This window comes from Cnephaeus nilssonii (assembly GCF_951640355.1).
Source record: "Cnephaeus nilssonii genome assembly, chromosome: 22".
NCBI classification, from domain to species: Eukaryota; Metazoa; Chordata; class Mammalia; order Chiroptera; family Vespertilionidae; genus Cnephaeus; species Cnephaeus nilssonii.
Window position 1 is genome coordinate 18,523,931 of NC_137093.1, and position 13,732 is coordinate 18,537,662.

General features: G+C 43.3%; 1 protein-coding gene across 3 annotated transcripts in view; it reads right to left on the reverse strand.

The window, feature by feature from the left end:
• Positions 1–13,732, reverse strand: part of ZBTB44 (zinc finger and BTB domain containing 44) — a 45,909-nt gene that overhangs the window by 14,743 nt on the left and 17,434 nt on the right. For all 3 annotated transcript variants that reach the window (XM_079763145.1, XM_079763144.1, XM_079763146.1), the window contains exon 2: positions 8,862–9,935. In XM_079763145.1, the coding sequence (XP_079619271.1) occupies positions 8,862–9,879 (1,018 nt within the window). In that variant the 5' untranslated portion in view covers positions 9,880–9,935. The remainder of the gene's footprint in view (positions 1–8,861; positions 9,936–13,732) is intronic.

The following is a 13,732-nucleotide window of genomic DNA, read 5'->3' on the forward strand; positions in this document are numbered from 1 at the left end:
CCATTTGGATATTTATAACATCAGTTGCAGGCCATACAAAATTATCACCTAAAATTCAGCCTGCTCTACTTGGTCAAACATTTAATTAACTCGCCCCTAATGCCTTGGCCATGCCGGACGTTCCCCACCCGTCTCAGGGAAAAATTGGTTTTAGTGCTCTGATAGCTACTTACCTCTCCTCTAAATTAAACATCTTTTCAAATACTTTAAAAAAATCACATTGTTGTTTTTAGTGTGAGAGTAGACTCACAAAAATTATCAAGAACACCAATTATTACACAATGTTCTAACACACTGATAGAGGGTTTTGAAAGGAGACAAGACTGCTTGTATTTATAGTCAACCCCAACTGTGCCCTCACTGTTCCTGCCCACCCTCTCTCTCACCCTTACTGTTGTGTGCTTAGCATTCTATGCCTGTCTTCCCTTTTACTCTTTCCCTTACTGTCAAAGACATTTATGCTCCCCTGCCCAATATGCCTACTTATCCAACTTATTCCCGATCCTTCTGATTTGTTGATCCAGGTGTGGGTTTGGGGGCCAAAACGCTGCATTTTGTTTAGAAAGACCTGTTCACTTGTCAATATCATACCATTTTCACTTTTTCTTTAAAAAAAAAAAAAAAAAGGAATTAAAGACTAACATTTCAATCTGTCCTAGGATAAAAACTGGAAAAATCCCAAAATTTGGACCTGGCCAGCATGGACACACACATACACACAAATTCTGCAGTTATTCAGAATACAGGCAATATGAAATCTTACAGGCAAAGACATGCAAAAAAAGGCCTGGAGATATGATTAGGGCAGGCTAGGTAGGAAGACTGATCTAGACATTTGCTTCTCACCATCAGGCAAGCTACACAGGCGGGAGTGGGGTCTTGGTGAGGTGAAAATAAAAACCACTACCCTTTGGATTAATTCTCGCATTGTCAAGAGTTGGCTTAAAAAGCTGGTGAAAAAGAACTAAAATCGAGCACAAGATACATCTTATAGATGGTCTCCCTTAAAACAAGGCTATTTCCACATTCTAAAATATCATTTAAAGTTTGGCCTCTAGATCCCTAATTTGATTGATAGTGAGCAAAGGGCACTCTCCTCTCCCCCATGGCTATTCAATGAGCCAAAAGCTAAAAACAACAACCAACACAAAAACACTCCAAACTAAATTAAGAGTTTAACAAAATATACTTTTAGAATTCCATCCATACTGTAGGCATTATAACACATAGTGTTGTATCACATGCAACTACTGGAAAAAAATAAATCTTGTAAACTCTTTTTCCTGAGATGCTGATGGTTTTTACCAATGAGAAGTAATCATATGAATTGGAATTTTATTTGAACTGATTTAAGAGTAGGATATCCATTCAATATTACTTTCCTGAGGTAATAGTGATGTTTCTTAAATTATTAAAATGAAGTTCCCTTTCTAATACTCTGTGGATTCTGCTCTTGGTAACCTGGGCTGAGAATTCTGAACAGATCCTTCTCACCTTAATGAAACAGTAAAGCTGATTTATAGAAACAATCAGCTTTATATGATAAGGGCTATCTCATCAATAAAGATGCTACTCTCTTCCACCAATAGGGAGTGCTGTGTGTATAGCTTCTGCTGCATCAAACTGACTCCTTACAAAAACTCTTTTCTGGTGGTGAAAAATAATCACAGTGACCATCCACTACGAGCATTTACCACGTGCCGGACACTGTTCTAAATGCTTTAAATACAATGTCTCATTTCATACTTGAGGAAGAGAAAAAGCAGCCCTTAATATTTAGGAACTGGCTGGACATGGACACTGGGATTGGTGGTCCCAGGTAGGTTCCTGGTGTTTTCCTGTTGGACATAAAACAATTTCACAGAAGACCTGCATAGACCAGGTCACATGGTCTGAAACAAAACACATAATTCTGTTTAAGCACACACAAAAACAATGTCAATGTGTAATCACAAAAATACCCAACATAAGCTACTGCTGTTTTAGGTTCACTTTGGTCTATAGTCCTAGACATTTGTTAAGATAATCATAGAGGTGTGTCTGCTTTCTGACATCACCAGTCCTGAGAAAACCCACTTTCTTAATCTTCCCTAAATCACCTAACTCAAGCCCAAATCCAGTAAGTCCTTTCTAACATCTGCTGACTGAAGCCCTAAGGCCCCATCCCATGGTGTGTGAGCTCAAGTAAGGAACTCAACTTGTTTAATTACAGGTGCGCTCCTGGTGCACTCTGCAACAGGGCATTGGCACAAATGGAGGACCCATGAAGACAGCTGAAACTCTTGTTGCCTTGCACTGGGAACCTCAATAACAGAGTGCACATCTAAAATCCCTCACAGGGGAGGGTAGAAGGGGTGGGGGGGTGGGGGGTCTGGATGAAAGAAAGTGAGACGATTAGCCAAATAACATATACACATAATCCATAGTCAGACAATAGTGCGGTGATGGCTGAGAGGTACGTTCAGGCCTAACTGAGCTCAAATATTTCATTGAAGTATTGGGTATATTTTGTTTTCCTAGAAAAAGTCTTTTGGGAATATTTTGGCTATCCAATCAGATTTGTCATTGTTCCCTGGTGGAACTGTTTTCCAATCTCCTGCTCCTATGATGTCTGCCTATTGCAGGCATCCTCAAACTACGGCCAGCGGGCCACATGCGGGTGTTTTTGCCGTTTTTTTACTTCAAAATAAGATATGTGCAGTGTGCATAGGAATTTGTTCCTAGTTTTTTTAAAACTATAGTTTGTTCATAGTTTTTTTTAAACTATAGTCCAGCCCTCCAACGGTCTGAGGGACAGTGAACTGGCCCCCTGTTTAAAAAGTTTGAGGACCCCTGGCCTATTGTGTTGACCCTTTTTTTCCAAGAGGAACAGATTAAAATGAAAGGATGGACACATGCCCAATTAGTCCATCTGAACTGGGCCTGGAGACTGAGTTCATAAGGTCTCTGGCTTTAGGTTCACTATTAGTGAAAACATTTCCAAACTTTGAGAGGTATGATGCAGACAAAATGAAAATATGATGGAAAGTGACAGAAACCACTTAGAAAAGACCACACATTGCATGACTGCATTTATATGAAATACCCAGAATGGGTAAATTTATAGAGAGTATACCAGTGGTTGCCTACAGCTGGCTGTGGGACAGAAGTGAGTCGCTGCAAAGGGGCACATGGTGTCTTTTTAGGGTGATGAAAACGTTATAAACTTAGATTGTGAGAATGGTTGCACAACTCTGTGAATATACTTAAAACTACTATAGGATACACTTTAAATGCGTGAATTTTATAATTTTAAGTTGTGTAGTTTTTTTTTTTTTTTTTTAATTCTCACCCGAGGATATTTTTCGACTGATTTTTAGAGAGAGTGGAAGAGAGAGGGAAAGACAGACAGAAACATCTATGTGAGAGAAACACATCAATTGGTTGCCTCCTGCACACACCCCAACCAGGGCCCGGGCTGGGGAAGAGCCTGCAACCAAGTACATGCCCTTGACCAAATTGAACCTGGGACCCTTTGGTCTACAGGCTGACGCTCTATCCACTGAGCCAAACCAGCTAAGGCTGTAAGTTATATTTTAACGAAGACATTTAGAAAAGAACCTTATGCCCTGGCTTGTGTGGCTCAGTTGGTTAAGAGTCCTCCCATGCACTGAAAGGTCACCAGTTCAATTCCTGGTCAGGGCACACACCTGGGCTGTGGGATCTATCCCCAACAGGAGGCGTGCAGGAGGCAGCTGATGGATGTTTGTTTTTTCTTTCTCCCTTCCTCCCTAAAATCAATCCTATATAATAAAAGCCTAATATGCTAAGTGTCCAGTTGTCCGTTCAATCAATCAAAGCATAATATGCTAATGATATGGCTAAGGCTGCTCAACCACTCGCTATGACATGCACTGACCACCAGGGGGCAGTCAACTGGTCGACCAGTCGCTATGATGTGCACTGACCACCAGGGGGCAGATGCTCTGACCGGTAGTCTAGCTTGCTACTGGGGTCTGGTTGATCGGGAATGAGTGAGACGGGCCAACACACCTTGGAGTCCTCCCACCTCCATCCCTGATTGTGCACTGGTGGGGTCCCTCAGTCTGACCTGTGCCTTCTCACAATCCAGGACCCCTCGGGGGATGTCGGAGAGCCGGTTTCGGCCTGATGGCGCACTGACCACCACGGGGCAGACGCTCAATGCAGGAGCTGCCCCCTGGTGGTCAGTGCGCTCCTACAGGGAAGCGCTGCTCAACCAGAAGGAAGTTCATGGCTGGTGAGAGCAGCGGTAGAGGTGGGAGCCTCTCCCGCCTCATGGCAAGGCTAAGGATGTCTGTCAGTCGGACATCCCTCCAGGGCTCCGACTGTGAGAGGGTGCAGGCTGGGCTGAGGGCCCCCCACTCCCCCAGTTCACGAATTTCCTGCACCGGGCCTCTAGTAAAAACATTAACCAAAAAGTTTTTTTTTAAAAAAAGAGCCTTATAAAGACTTCTTCAATTTTGTCTTTGTCTTGAGAACTGCTTTGCTTATTTGGTGTCATATGCCCAGAAGCAGGCAGGAGGTTTTGTCTGGTCCCTGATCAATGACAACTGGCCTTTAGCCAAGCCCTGGAAATAGAAATTTACACAAGCATTATTCTTTTTGTTGTTGTTGATACTCTTTCCATTGATTTTTAGAGAGTAGAAGGGAGGGTAGGAAGGAAAGGGAGAGGGAAAAGGAGGGAGGGGGGAGAGGGAGAGGGAGAGGGAGAGGGAGAGGGAGAGGGAGAGGGAGAGGGAGAGGGAGAGGGAGAGGAAGAGGAAGAGGGAGAAGGAGAGGGAGAGGGAGAGGGAGAGGGAGAGGGAGAGGGAGAGGGAGAGGGAGAGGGAGAGGGAGAGGGAGAGGGAGAGAGAGACACTGATGTGACACATGGATTGGTTGTCTCCCACACACTTGCTCTGGGGCCAGGGAAAGAACCTGCAACTCAGGAATCAAACCCAATACCCTTTGGTGTATGGGCCAACGCTCTACCACTGAACCACACTGGCCAGGGCACAAGCGTTATTATTTTTTTTTAAATATGTTTTTATTGATTTCAAAGAGAGGGAGGGAGAGGGAGAGAGGGACAGAAACATCAATGATGAGAATCATCAATCAGCTGCCTCCTGCACACCCCCTACTGGGGATCAAGCCTGAAACCCGGGCACGTAGGGCACAAGCATTAATCTTAGGGGCCATTGCAATTCTCCTGAGTCGTCTCAATCTAAAACTGCACCTCTTCCAGGCCAACATCTGCTTCTTTCATATTTTCTCACTGTAACATTAAGTGTTATACTATCTTTCAACTTACTCCATTTCCCCAAGGACAATTTTCAAGAGGCCATTGGAGAAGTGTGTGTGTGTGTGTGTGGGGGGGGGATTCTGACAGGAACAAGAGTATTCATCTGAGATGAGTCAACACTGGACCAACACTGAGGTGAGGATTTTAAGAGGTGGATGCTGTGGATGTTTCCAATGTATGGTCTCCCTGTCAATGACAGGAGGAACCAAGGACAGGAACCAAGCATTAGGGGGCACCTTTACCTCCAATAAGCCATGAGTTTGTTTGCTTATTATTTATTTACTAGAGGCCCAGTGCATGATTGAATCATGCACGTGTAGGGTCCCCTACACGCTTTTGCTTTTCGCGGTGGAGCTGGGTGCCTGTCTGCTGGTGCCGGAGCAGACAGGCACCCAGCTCCCCCACTTTTGATGGTCCGCGGCCGCTGAGGGGGGCTACCCTGCTGTTGAGAGGCGCAGGGGGCGGGACTCCCGCCCCCTTTGCCTCTCAAAGGCCGCTGAGGGGGGCTGCCGCGGATACCTGGCTACCCTGACGTTGAGAGGCACAGCTGGGTGTCCGTGGCAGGCCCCCTCAACGGCCCCGGATCTGGCCGTTGAGAGGCACAGGGGGCGGGAGTCCCGCCCCCTGCGCCTCTCAACAGCAGGGTAGCCCCCCTCAGTGGCAGTGGATCCATGCCTCTCAATGGCCGGATAGGCCACCCCGAGTCCCGCCCCCCAGCCTCCCACTGCCCAATCGTGGGCGTAGCGGAGTGATGGTAATTTACATGTTACTCTATTATTAGATAGGATTTCTAGGGTGTACTAAGGCTTTCTTATGCTAAAGACCTATGCTGTAATGACAGGAAAAAGTTACTAGATTCTGTATTCCTGACTAGGGAAATTCCAACCTATTTCTCCAGTAGCACAACCACATGTTACATTGAAACTGCTAAAAACAAAAAACTCCATAAGCTTTATCTTTTACTCAGACTCTACACTGTCCTTATCCACCAACTTCAAGAAAAAAAAACAAAAAACGAAATTTTAAAACTATAATTATCAAAGCACTTATAAAAACACTTAGCCTCCATATGCTGCCAAAAAGCCTTGATGGCAGTAAGATAAATCCTCTCTAGGATCTGTAAGTTAAAACTGAACTTCTTTGTTAAGATAATAAACTGTGGATTATCTAGAACTATTTATATGTCTATCATTGGTGCTACAGATAATTGAGTATTTCAAGATCAATAATGAAACAATATCACAAACTCCTTCTCACTTATAAAATTTTTTCTTGAATTCTACCAGACACTGATAATTACCTTTTTGAGTAGCAAAACCCAACCCAAACTTAGTGTTTTGTGTTGTTTTTTGTGTGTTTTTTTTTTTTCTGTTTGCTATATTTAGTGCTTCTGTTGCCCTAAACTGGGGGTGTTAGATTTTACAGCCTCTTGGTGGGCAAATGGTAATAAAGGGAATTTAAAAGGACAGGTAAAAACTGCCCTGTCGGGTGTGGCTCATTTGGTTGGGCTTGTTCCATGCATCAAAAGGTTGCTAGTTCAAATCCAGTTAGGGCTCTATCCCCAATTGAAACCAATGTTCAAAGCTCTTCACAATGTGCTCTCAACCACTCACTTTGTCTTACCTCCTATTATTTTCTATACTTGCAGACTTCCCGGCTTTATTCACATCATTCTGCACTGAATTCGCTGTTTACAAACATACAATACTAGAGGCCTGGTGCACGACATTCGTGAGGGCGGCCTCAGCCTGGCCTGTGTCCTCTTGCAGTCTGGGACCCTTCGGGCGATGTCTGCCTAAGCAGGCAGGCAGATATCCCCCAAGGGGTCCTTAGCGCTGCCATGGAAGCAGGAGGCTCCCCTCACTGCTGCTGCACTCGCCAGCCATGAGCCTGGCTTCTGGCTGAGCGGCGCTCCCCCTGTGGGAGCACACTGACCACAGAGGGCAGCTCCTGGATTGAGTGTCTGCCCCCTGGTGGTCAGTGTGCATCATACCAGCCTGCCGTTCAGTTGATTTGCATATTAGGGTTTTATTATATACAACTAGTGGCCCGGTGCATGAAATTCGTGCATGGGGGGGGGTTCCCTCAGCCCAGCCTGCACCCTCTCCAATCGGGGACCCCTTTGAGTCCAGCAGTTGGACATCCCTCTCACAATCTGGGACCGCTGGCTCCTAACCGCTCACCTGCCTGCCTGCCTGATCGCCCCTAACCGCCCTCCCCTGCTGGTCTGATCTCGCCCCCAAATGCCCTCCCCTGCCGGCCTGATCTCACCCCAACTGCTCTCCCCTGCTGGCCTGATCGCCTCTAACTGCCTCTGCCTGCCTGATCACCCCTAACTGCCCTTGCCTGCCAGCCTGATCTCACCCCCAACTGCCCTCCCCTGCAGGCCTAATCTTGCCCCCAACTATCCTCCCCTGCCAGCCACTTTGTTTCAGATTGGTCACTTTCTATGCCAGTCAGCATCAAAAGCTCCGCCTCCTAGGCAGCCATTGGCTCCTCACAGTTCACCCAGATTTGGTTCTGACTGGTCAGTTTCTATGCCAGTCAGTGTCAAAAGCTCCGCCTCCTAGGCAGCCATTGGCTCCACACAGTTCACCCAGATCTGGTTCTGATTGGTCGGTTTCTATGCCAGTCAGTGTCTCCGGGCCTATCTCCGGGCCTGATCAGAGAGGCGGGGCTGATCAGCAGCTCCCCCCGGAGGCCCAGAGAGAAACAGAGGCACGGCTGCTGGCAAAGCCCAGAGAGAAAGAGAGAGGCAACGGCTGATCAACAGCTGCCACGGAGGCTGCGGATCAGACCCTGCCTCTCTCTTCGGGCCTCTCTCTGGGCCTGATCCACAGCCCCCTTGGCAGTTCAGCGCTGGGTTGCCATGGCAACCCAGCATTGACTGCAGGACTGACTTCTGGTATTCGGTCAAGCCTTCGGTCCGTCATTACAGACCCTGGGTTTTTATATATTAGGATTCTTCCACACCTCCATGCTTTTATACATTTTCAAAAAAATGTCATTCCCTCGCCTGGGCAAACTCCCACTTAACATCCAAGGTAAATACACAGCATTAACTTATTTTTTTCTTCTTTGTGAACCTGTAACACTTTGTTCATACCTCTAGCCTAGCACTAACCATTGATTTACACATCTGATTCCTCAGACTATTCAATCCTTTTTTTTTTTATCATGTATCCCCAATGCTTGGTACATGTTTTCAATAAATATTTTAATAAAGAATAAAACACTAACTGGACTTTTTAAAAACTGGTGTGTTTTTTTGTTGTTTGTTTGTTTTTGCATTGGAAGTAATTCACAATTCTTTCATATATACCTGTATGTATCTTTGTCCCATCAGATATTGTTCAACTATTTTTCTTTCCCAATGCATAACTTATTAAAAAAATTATAGTACTAGTAGCAACCTCTAAAAAAAAAAAAATCCAGTTATCATGCTTTATTCTTCCTAGTATTTCCTATACGACCCAGCAAAAAACTTTAATCTAGTAAGTACTTAAAGATGCTTGAACTGATTTGATTATAGCATCATGAAAAACAGAAAACACTGTACCTATTGAGGAAGACTGTGGACTAATCAGAAGGTCCTCTTGGACTTGTTCACTTCCTGGCACTGTCTGCTGGTCACTCAGTGAACTCTGAGATGCACTGACGGGCTGGGGTACTTCCTCATGCACCTCCTCATCACTTAATCTTTCTACTTTCACCCGGACATCTTCTTCGGTCCCCAGAGGCAAGGTTGTTTTTGTGCTCTCACAAGTCACAAAATCAGCCATTCTTCTGTCTGTCTCAGATGGGCCAGGTAATTCTAGAGTCCGGGTATTTTCTGCCTGCTTAACCTTGTCAGGCTGAATCCTTCGATCAATCCCAAAAGGAAAAGTCCAGGGAAAAGCTAGAGAAGAGTCAACTGGTTGGCTTCTATTTTCTGAGTAGGAAGCTGAAGAACTCAGTATCTGGGGGGAGCTTGTCTGTGTGCTACACTTTACAGGACTCTCGGGAGACATCACGATGTAGCTTTTGCGCTTTCTCCGGGATTCTCGGCAGACAGGAATGGCTCTTTCTACCACACTGCACTCTGACGACACTGGTGAAAGGCTTCCATCCCGAGAAGTGAAATTGCAGTTAGAGTTATTTTCTTGTCCAGCATCGAGACCCTTTTCCGGTTGGCTATTGGGTGTATTCCATAAAATGCTTGATTTCATGAACTCTGAGCAGGTGCTAGCAACACTAAACATTTGCATATAGCTGGCTGCAGCCAGCACATCAATGATATTTTCTGTGTTAATTGACAGAGTGGCTGTGTAAGCATATTCTAGAAGGGGGATAAAACCAGTCACTGTAACATGATGTAAATCCAACACATTCTTGTCCTCATCCTCTGCTTGGCCTACAAGTTTAGTGCGAAAAAAATCACTGCAAGCTGCTAGTACCACCTTATGTGCCCGGAAGATTTTGTCCTGGACACGAATAGTGATGTCACAGAAATGTCCATCATTTCGCAGCATGTTTAGCTTTCCAAGCATTTCCTGACTATGGGAAGAAGAGCTATGAGTAAATGTTTTCACACCCATCTTTTCCTTCCTCTTCTACGGATGCTCTTCAAAGATGCAAATGAATCAGAAATGACCTAAAAAATACATAAAATAAGCATTAATTGATAGTTTAGTAGTCATAATAGGTAATTTACCTAGTTTTCATGTAGCCACTATGCTAAATCAAAAAACTAAAAGATGGCAGTGAGAAAGTTCAAGGTCGGGAATATATTGAACATTCCTCCACATAAATATGGGCAACGAATTTTCAACAAAGAAGCCAAGGATAGGCAATAGAGAAAGGAAAAATCTCTTCAATAAATGACGTTGGAAACACTGGACAGCCATATGCAAAAGAATCAAACTACAGTATGATCTTACACCAGTGATGGGCAACCTTTTGAGCTTGGTGTGTCAAACTTCGCCAAAAAACTGAGCATAACTCGGGTAGTGTGTCACTTTGAGGAAAAAACATTATTTCGCGATATTTATAGTTTAAATAACATAAATGTATAATTGTTATATATAATTGTATTTAATAAACCTCAGCGGCCGCGTGTCATCAGAAATGGCTACGCGTGTCAGTGCTGACACGCGTGTCATAGGTTCACCATCACTGTCTTACACTATACACAAAAATTAACTCAAAATGCATTAAAGATTCGAATGTAGGACCTGACAATAAAATACACAGAAGAAAACATAAGCACTAAGCTTATGGGTATTGGTCTCAGAGATGTTTATGTGACCTGGACTACAAAGGCAAGGGGAACAAAAACCAAAAATAAATAAATGGGACTACATCAAACTAAAGAACGTCTGCACATGCCCTAGCCGGTCTGGCACAGTGGATAGAGCGTTGGCCTGCGGACTGAAGGGTCCCAGGTTCGAATCCGGCCAAGGGCACATGCTTGGGGTTGCGGGCTTGATCCCCAGTAGGGGGCGTGCAGGAGGCAGCTGATCAACGATTCTCTTTCATCATTGACGTTTCTATCTCTCTCTCCCTCTCCCTTCCTCTCTAAAATCAATAAAAATATGTTTAAAAAAAGAACTTCTGCACAGCAGAAGAAGCCATCAACAAAACAGAAAGGCAACCAACTGAATGAGAAAAGATTATTTTCAAATGATACTTCCAATAAGGGACTAATATCCAAAATAGACAAAACTTATACAACTAAACAACAAAATCTGTTTTAAAAAGATGACCTGAAGAGATACTTTTCCAAAGACATACAGATGGCCAACAGATATATGAAAAGATGTTCAACATCATTACTTATTAGGGAAATGCAAATCAAAACCACAATGAGATACTATGTCACAGCTGTTAGAATGGCTATTATTAAAAACAAACGAACAGCCAAGTATTGAAGAGGATGTGGAGAAAAGAGAACCCTTGCATAATGCTGGTGGAAATTGAAATTGGTACAGACACTATGGAATACAGTAAGGAAGTTCCTCAAAAAATTGAGAACAGAATTTCCATATGACCCAGTAATACTGCTCACTTTTGGGTATTTAGCCAAAAGTTTGAAAACCCTTATTCTTAAAGATGCATTTATTCTTATATTATCGTTTAACTAGAGGCCCGATGCATGAAATTCAGGAATGGGTAGGGTCCCTAGGTCTGGCCAGCAATCAGGGCTGATCTGTGGGGCGACTAGCAGGGCAATTGGGGGGCCACACCACTGGCACCCACCTTGGCTGGCCTGGGGCCTGTGGGCAGTTTCTGCGTTGAGCGTCTGCCCCCTAGTGGTCAGTACGCATCATAGCAACCAGTCATTCCGTCGCTAGGATTATTGTATTATTTTCCATACGAACAACTATAAACCTACTTTTGCCCCACCCTGTATACAATGGAATATTACTCTGCAAAAACATGGATGGATCCTGAGTATTATGCTAAGTGACATAAATCAGATGGAAAAGAATAAGAACCATATGACTTCACGCATGTGTGGGATATACAATAGAAAGCAACAAACTCATAAACACACACAACAGAATGTGGTTAGCAGAGGAGAAGAGTTGTCGTGGGAGGGTGAAGAGGGTAAATGGGGTCAGACATAGTGACAGAGGAGACTACAGCACACAATAGAGTACACAGATGCCAAATTACAATGTACATCTGAAATTTATATAATATCAACCAATGTTACCCCAATACATTTAATAAAAAAATAAGTTAAACCTTTTTATAAAAACTTCACATATAAATAAAACATTTTAATTCCCTCTACCTGTCCCCTTAGCTGTCCAATCAGTAGAGTCTACGAGCTAATGTTTTAATGAACTGCCTAGCTTTAACTGCTTCACTTTTGATATTTTATTTGTATCAGCAGATACGTTATTATCCCTGTTTGACAGAAAAGGGTTAACTATCTTGCTGAAGTAAAATAGCTCTTAAGTAGCAGACCCAGGATTCAAATCCAAGCAGCCGGGTTCTAGGCACTTATTTAACTTCAGTGCCATATACTGCCCCATTCAGGACATAAAGTGAGTCAATTTAGGGGTTTAAGAGTCCAGGTTTTAGAATGTGACACGCCTAGATTCTGTCTTCAACAATTCCTCAATGGTTGTTATGAGAACTAAGTGAAACAATATATGTAGTAAATGCATAGTATTTAGCACTTTGTGAATGCACAACAAATAAAAGCAGTTATTATTGTTATTTAGGTTAACTAGTACAATAAAATCTTTTCAGAAGTAAATTTATGTAAAAAAATGTTTAGTAATCAATCAACTGACTGGATTTTCCTTAAAAGGACAGCTGGTTTGCCAATAACAGATTTTACATTTACTAAAAACATAAAAAACTAAAATCCTCCAATACTTTTAATGCAGCAATCTAAATATGCTTCAGTTTTTATAGTACTTTCCCCTAACTTTTTATACCTTCTGTATGAAATCGGGGAGGCTTATATTAGCCCTTTGGTAAGGATAAAACTAACGCTCAGATAAGTTAAATGACTAACAAATGACAACCAAAGCTAGGTCTAGTTCTTCTGACTTGTAAATCACAGTACTTTTCCAATGCAAAAACATACAGCTATGTACGCCAATTATTTTATCTAAGTTAAATAACTACAAAAAATAGTTGGTACTATAATAAATGCAAAACAAAGCAAATTTGGGGAAATGCTTTTGTAAATTATCTCTAAATAAAAAAGATATCAGCCCAGTCAGTGTGGCTCAGTGGTTGAGCATTGACCCATGAACCAAGAGGTTGCCAGTCTGAATCCTGGTCAGGGCACATGCTCAGACTGCTGGCTTGATCCCCAGTGAGGGGCAAATAGGAGGCAACCAATTGATGTATCTCTCTCATGTCAATGTTTCTCTCCCTCTCTCTCCCCCCACCCCGCCCCTCCTTTCTCTCCCTCTCTCTCCCTTCCTCCCTCAGCTGGTTGGGGACCTGAGGTGGGCAAGGACGGAAACCTTTAATTCTGAATAAAGTTCCTGAAAATAATGTTATTTCCTGAAAGCGATCGGCAAAGTTATTAAGACTTGCCCTTCAAAGAGTTGGAGGGAGAACTAACCCTGCAGAGTAAACTGAGGTAGACAGTGGAATTGACATTGAAGTGGAAGACAAAAATGAAATGGGTTCTGAGGACCTTGCGTAGCCAAACTTGTTCAATACAATAAACGTGTTTGGTACCAAGTCTGATATAACTGGAGGTATGGGATAAGAGAAAGATGAAGTTAGATGGGAAAATGCCTTATATGCCATGTATTTATTACATGAGTTTCCCAACACATAGCTACGGAAACTTAAGTCTCATTATATATTCTATAATAAACAGTTACAGACAAATATAATTTGGAAATACCACAATATCATACATTGTGGAAGACTTGGGATGAATTCAGAAATAGTTTCCTTCTACCCCTTTGA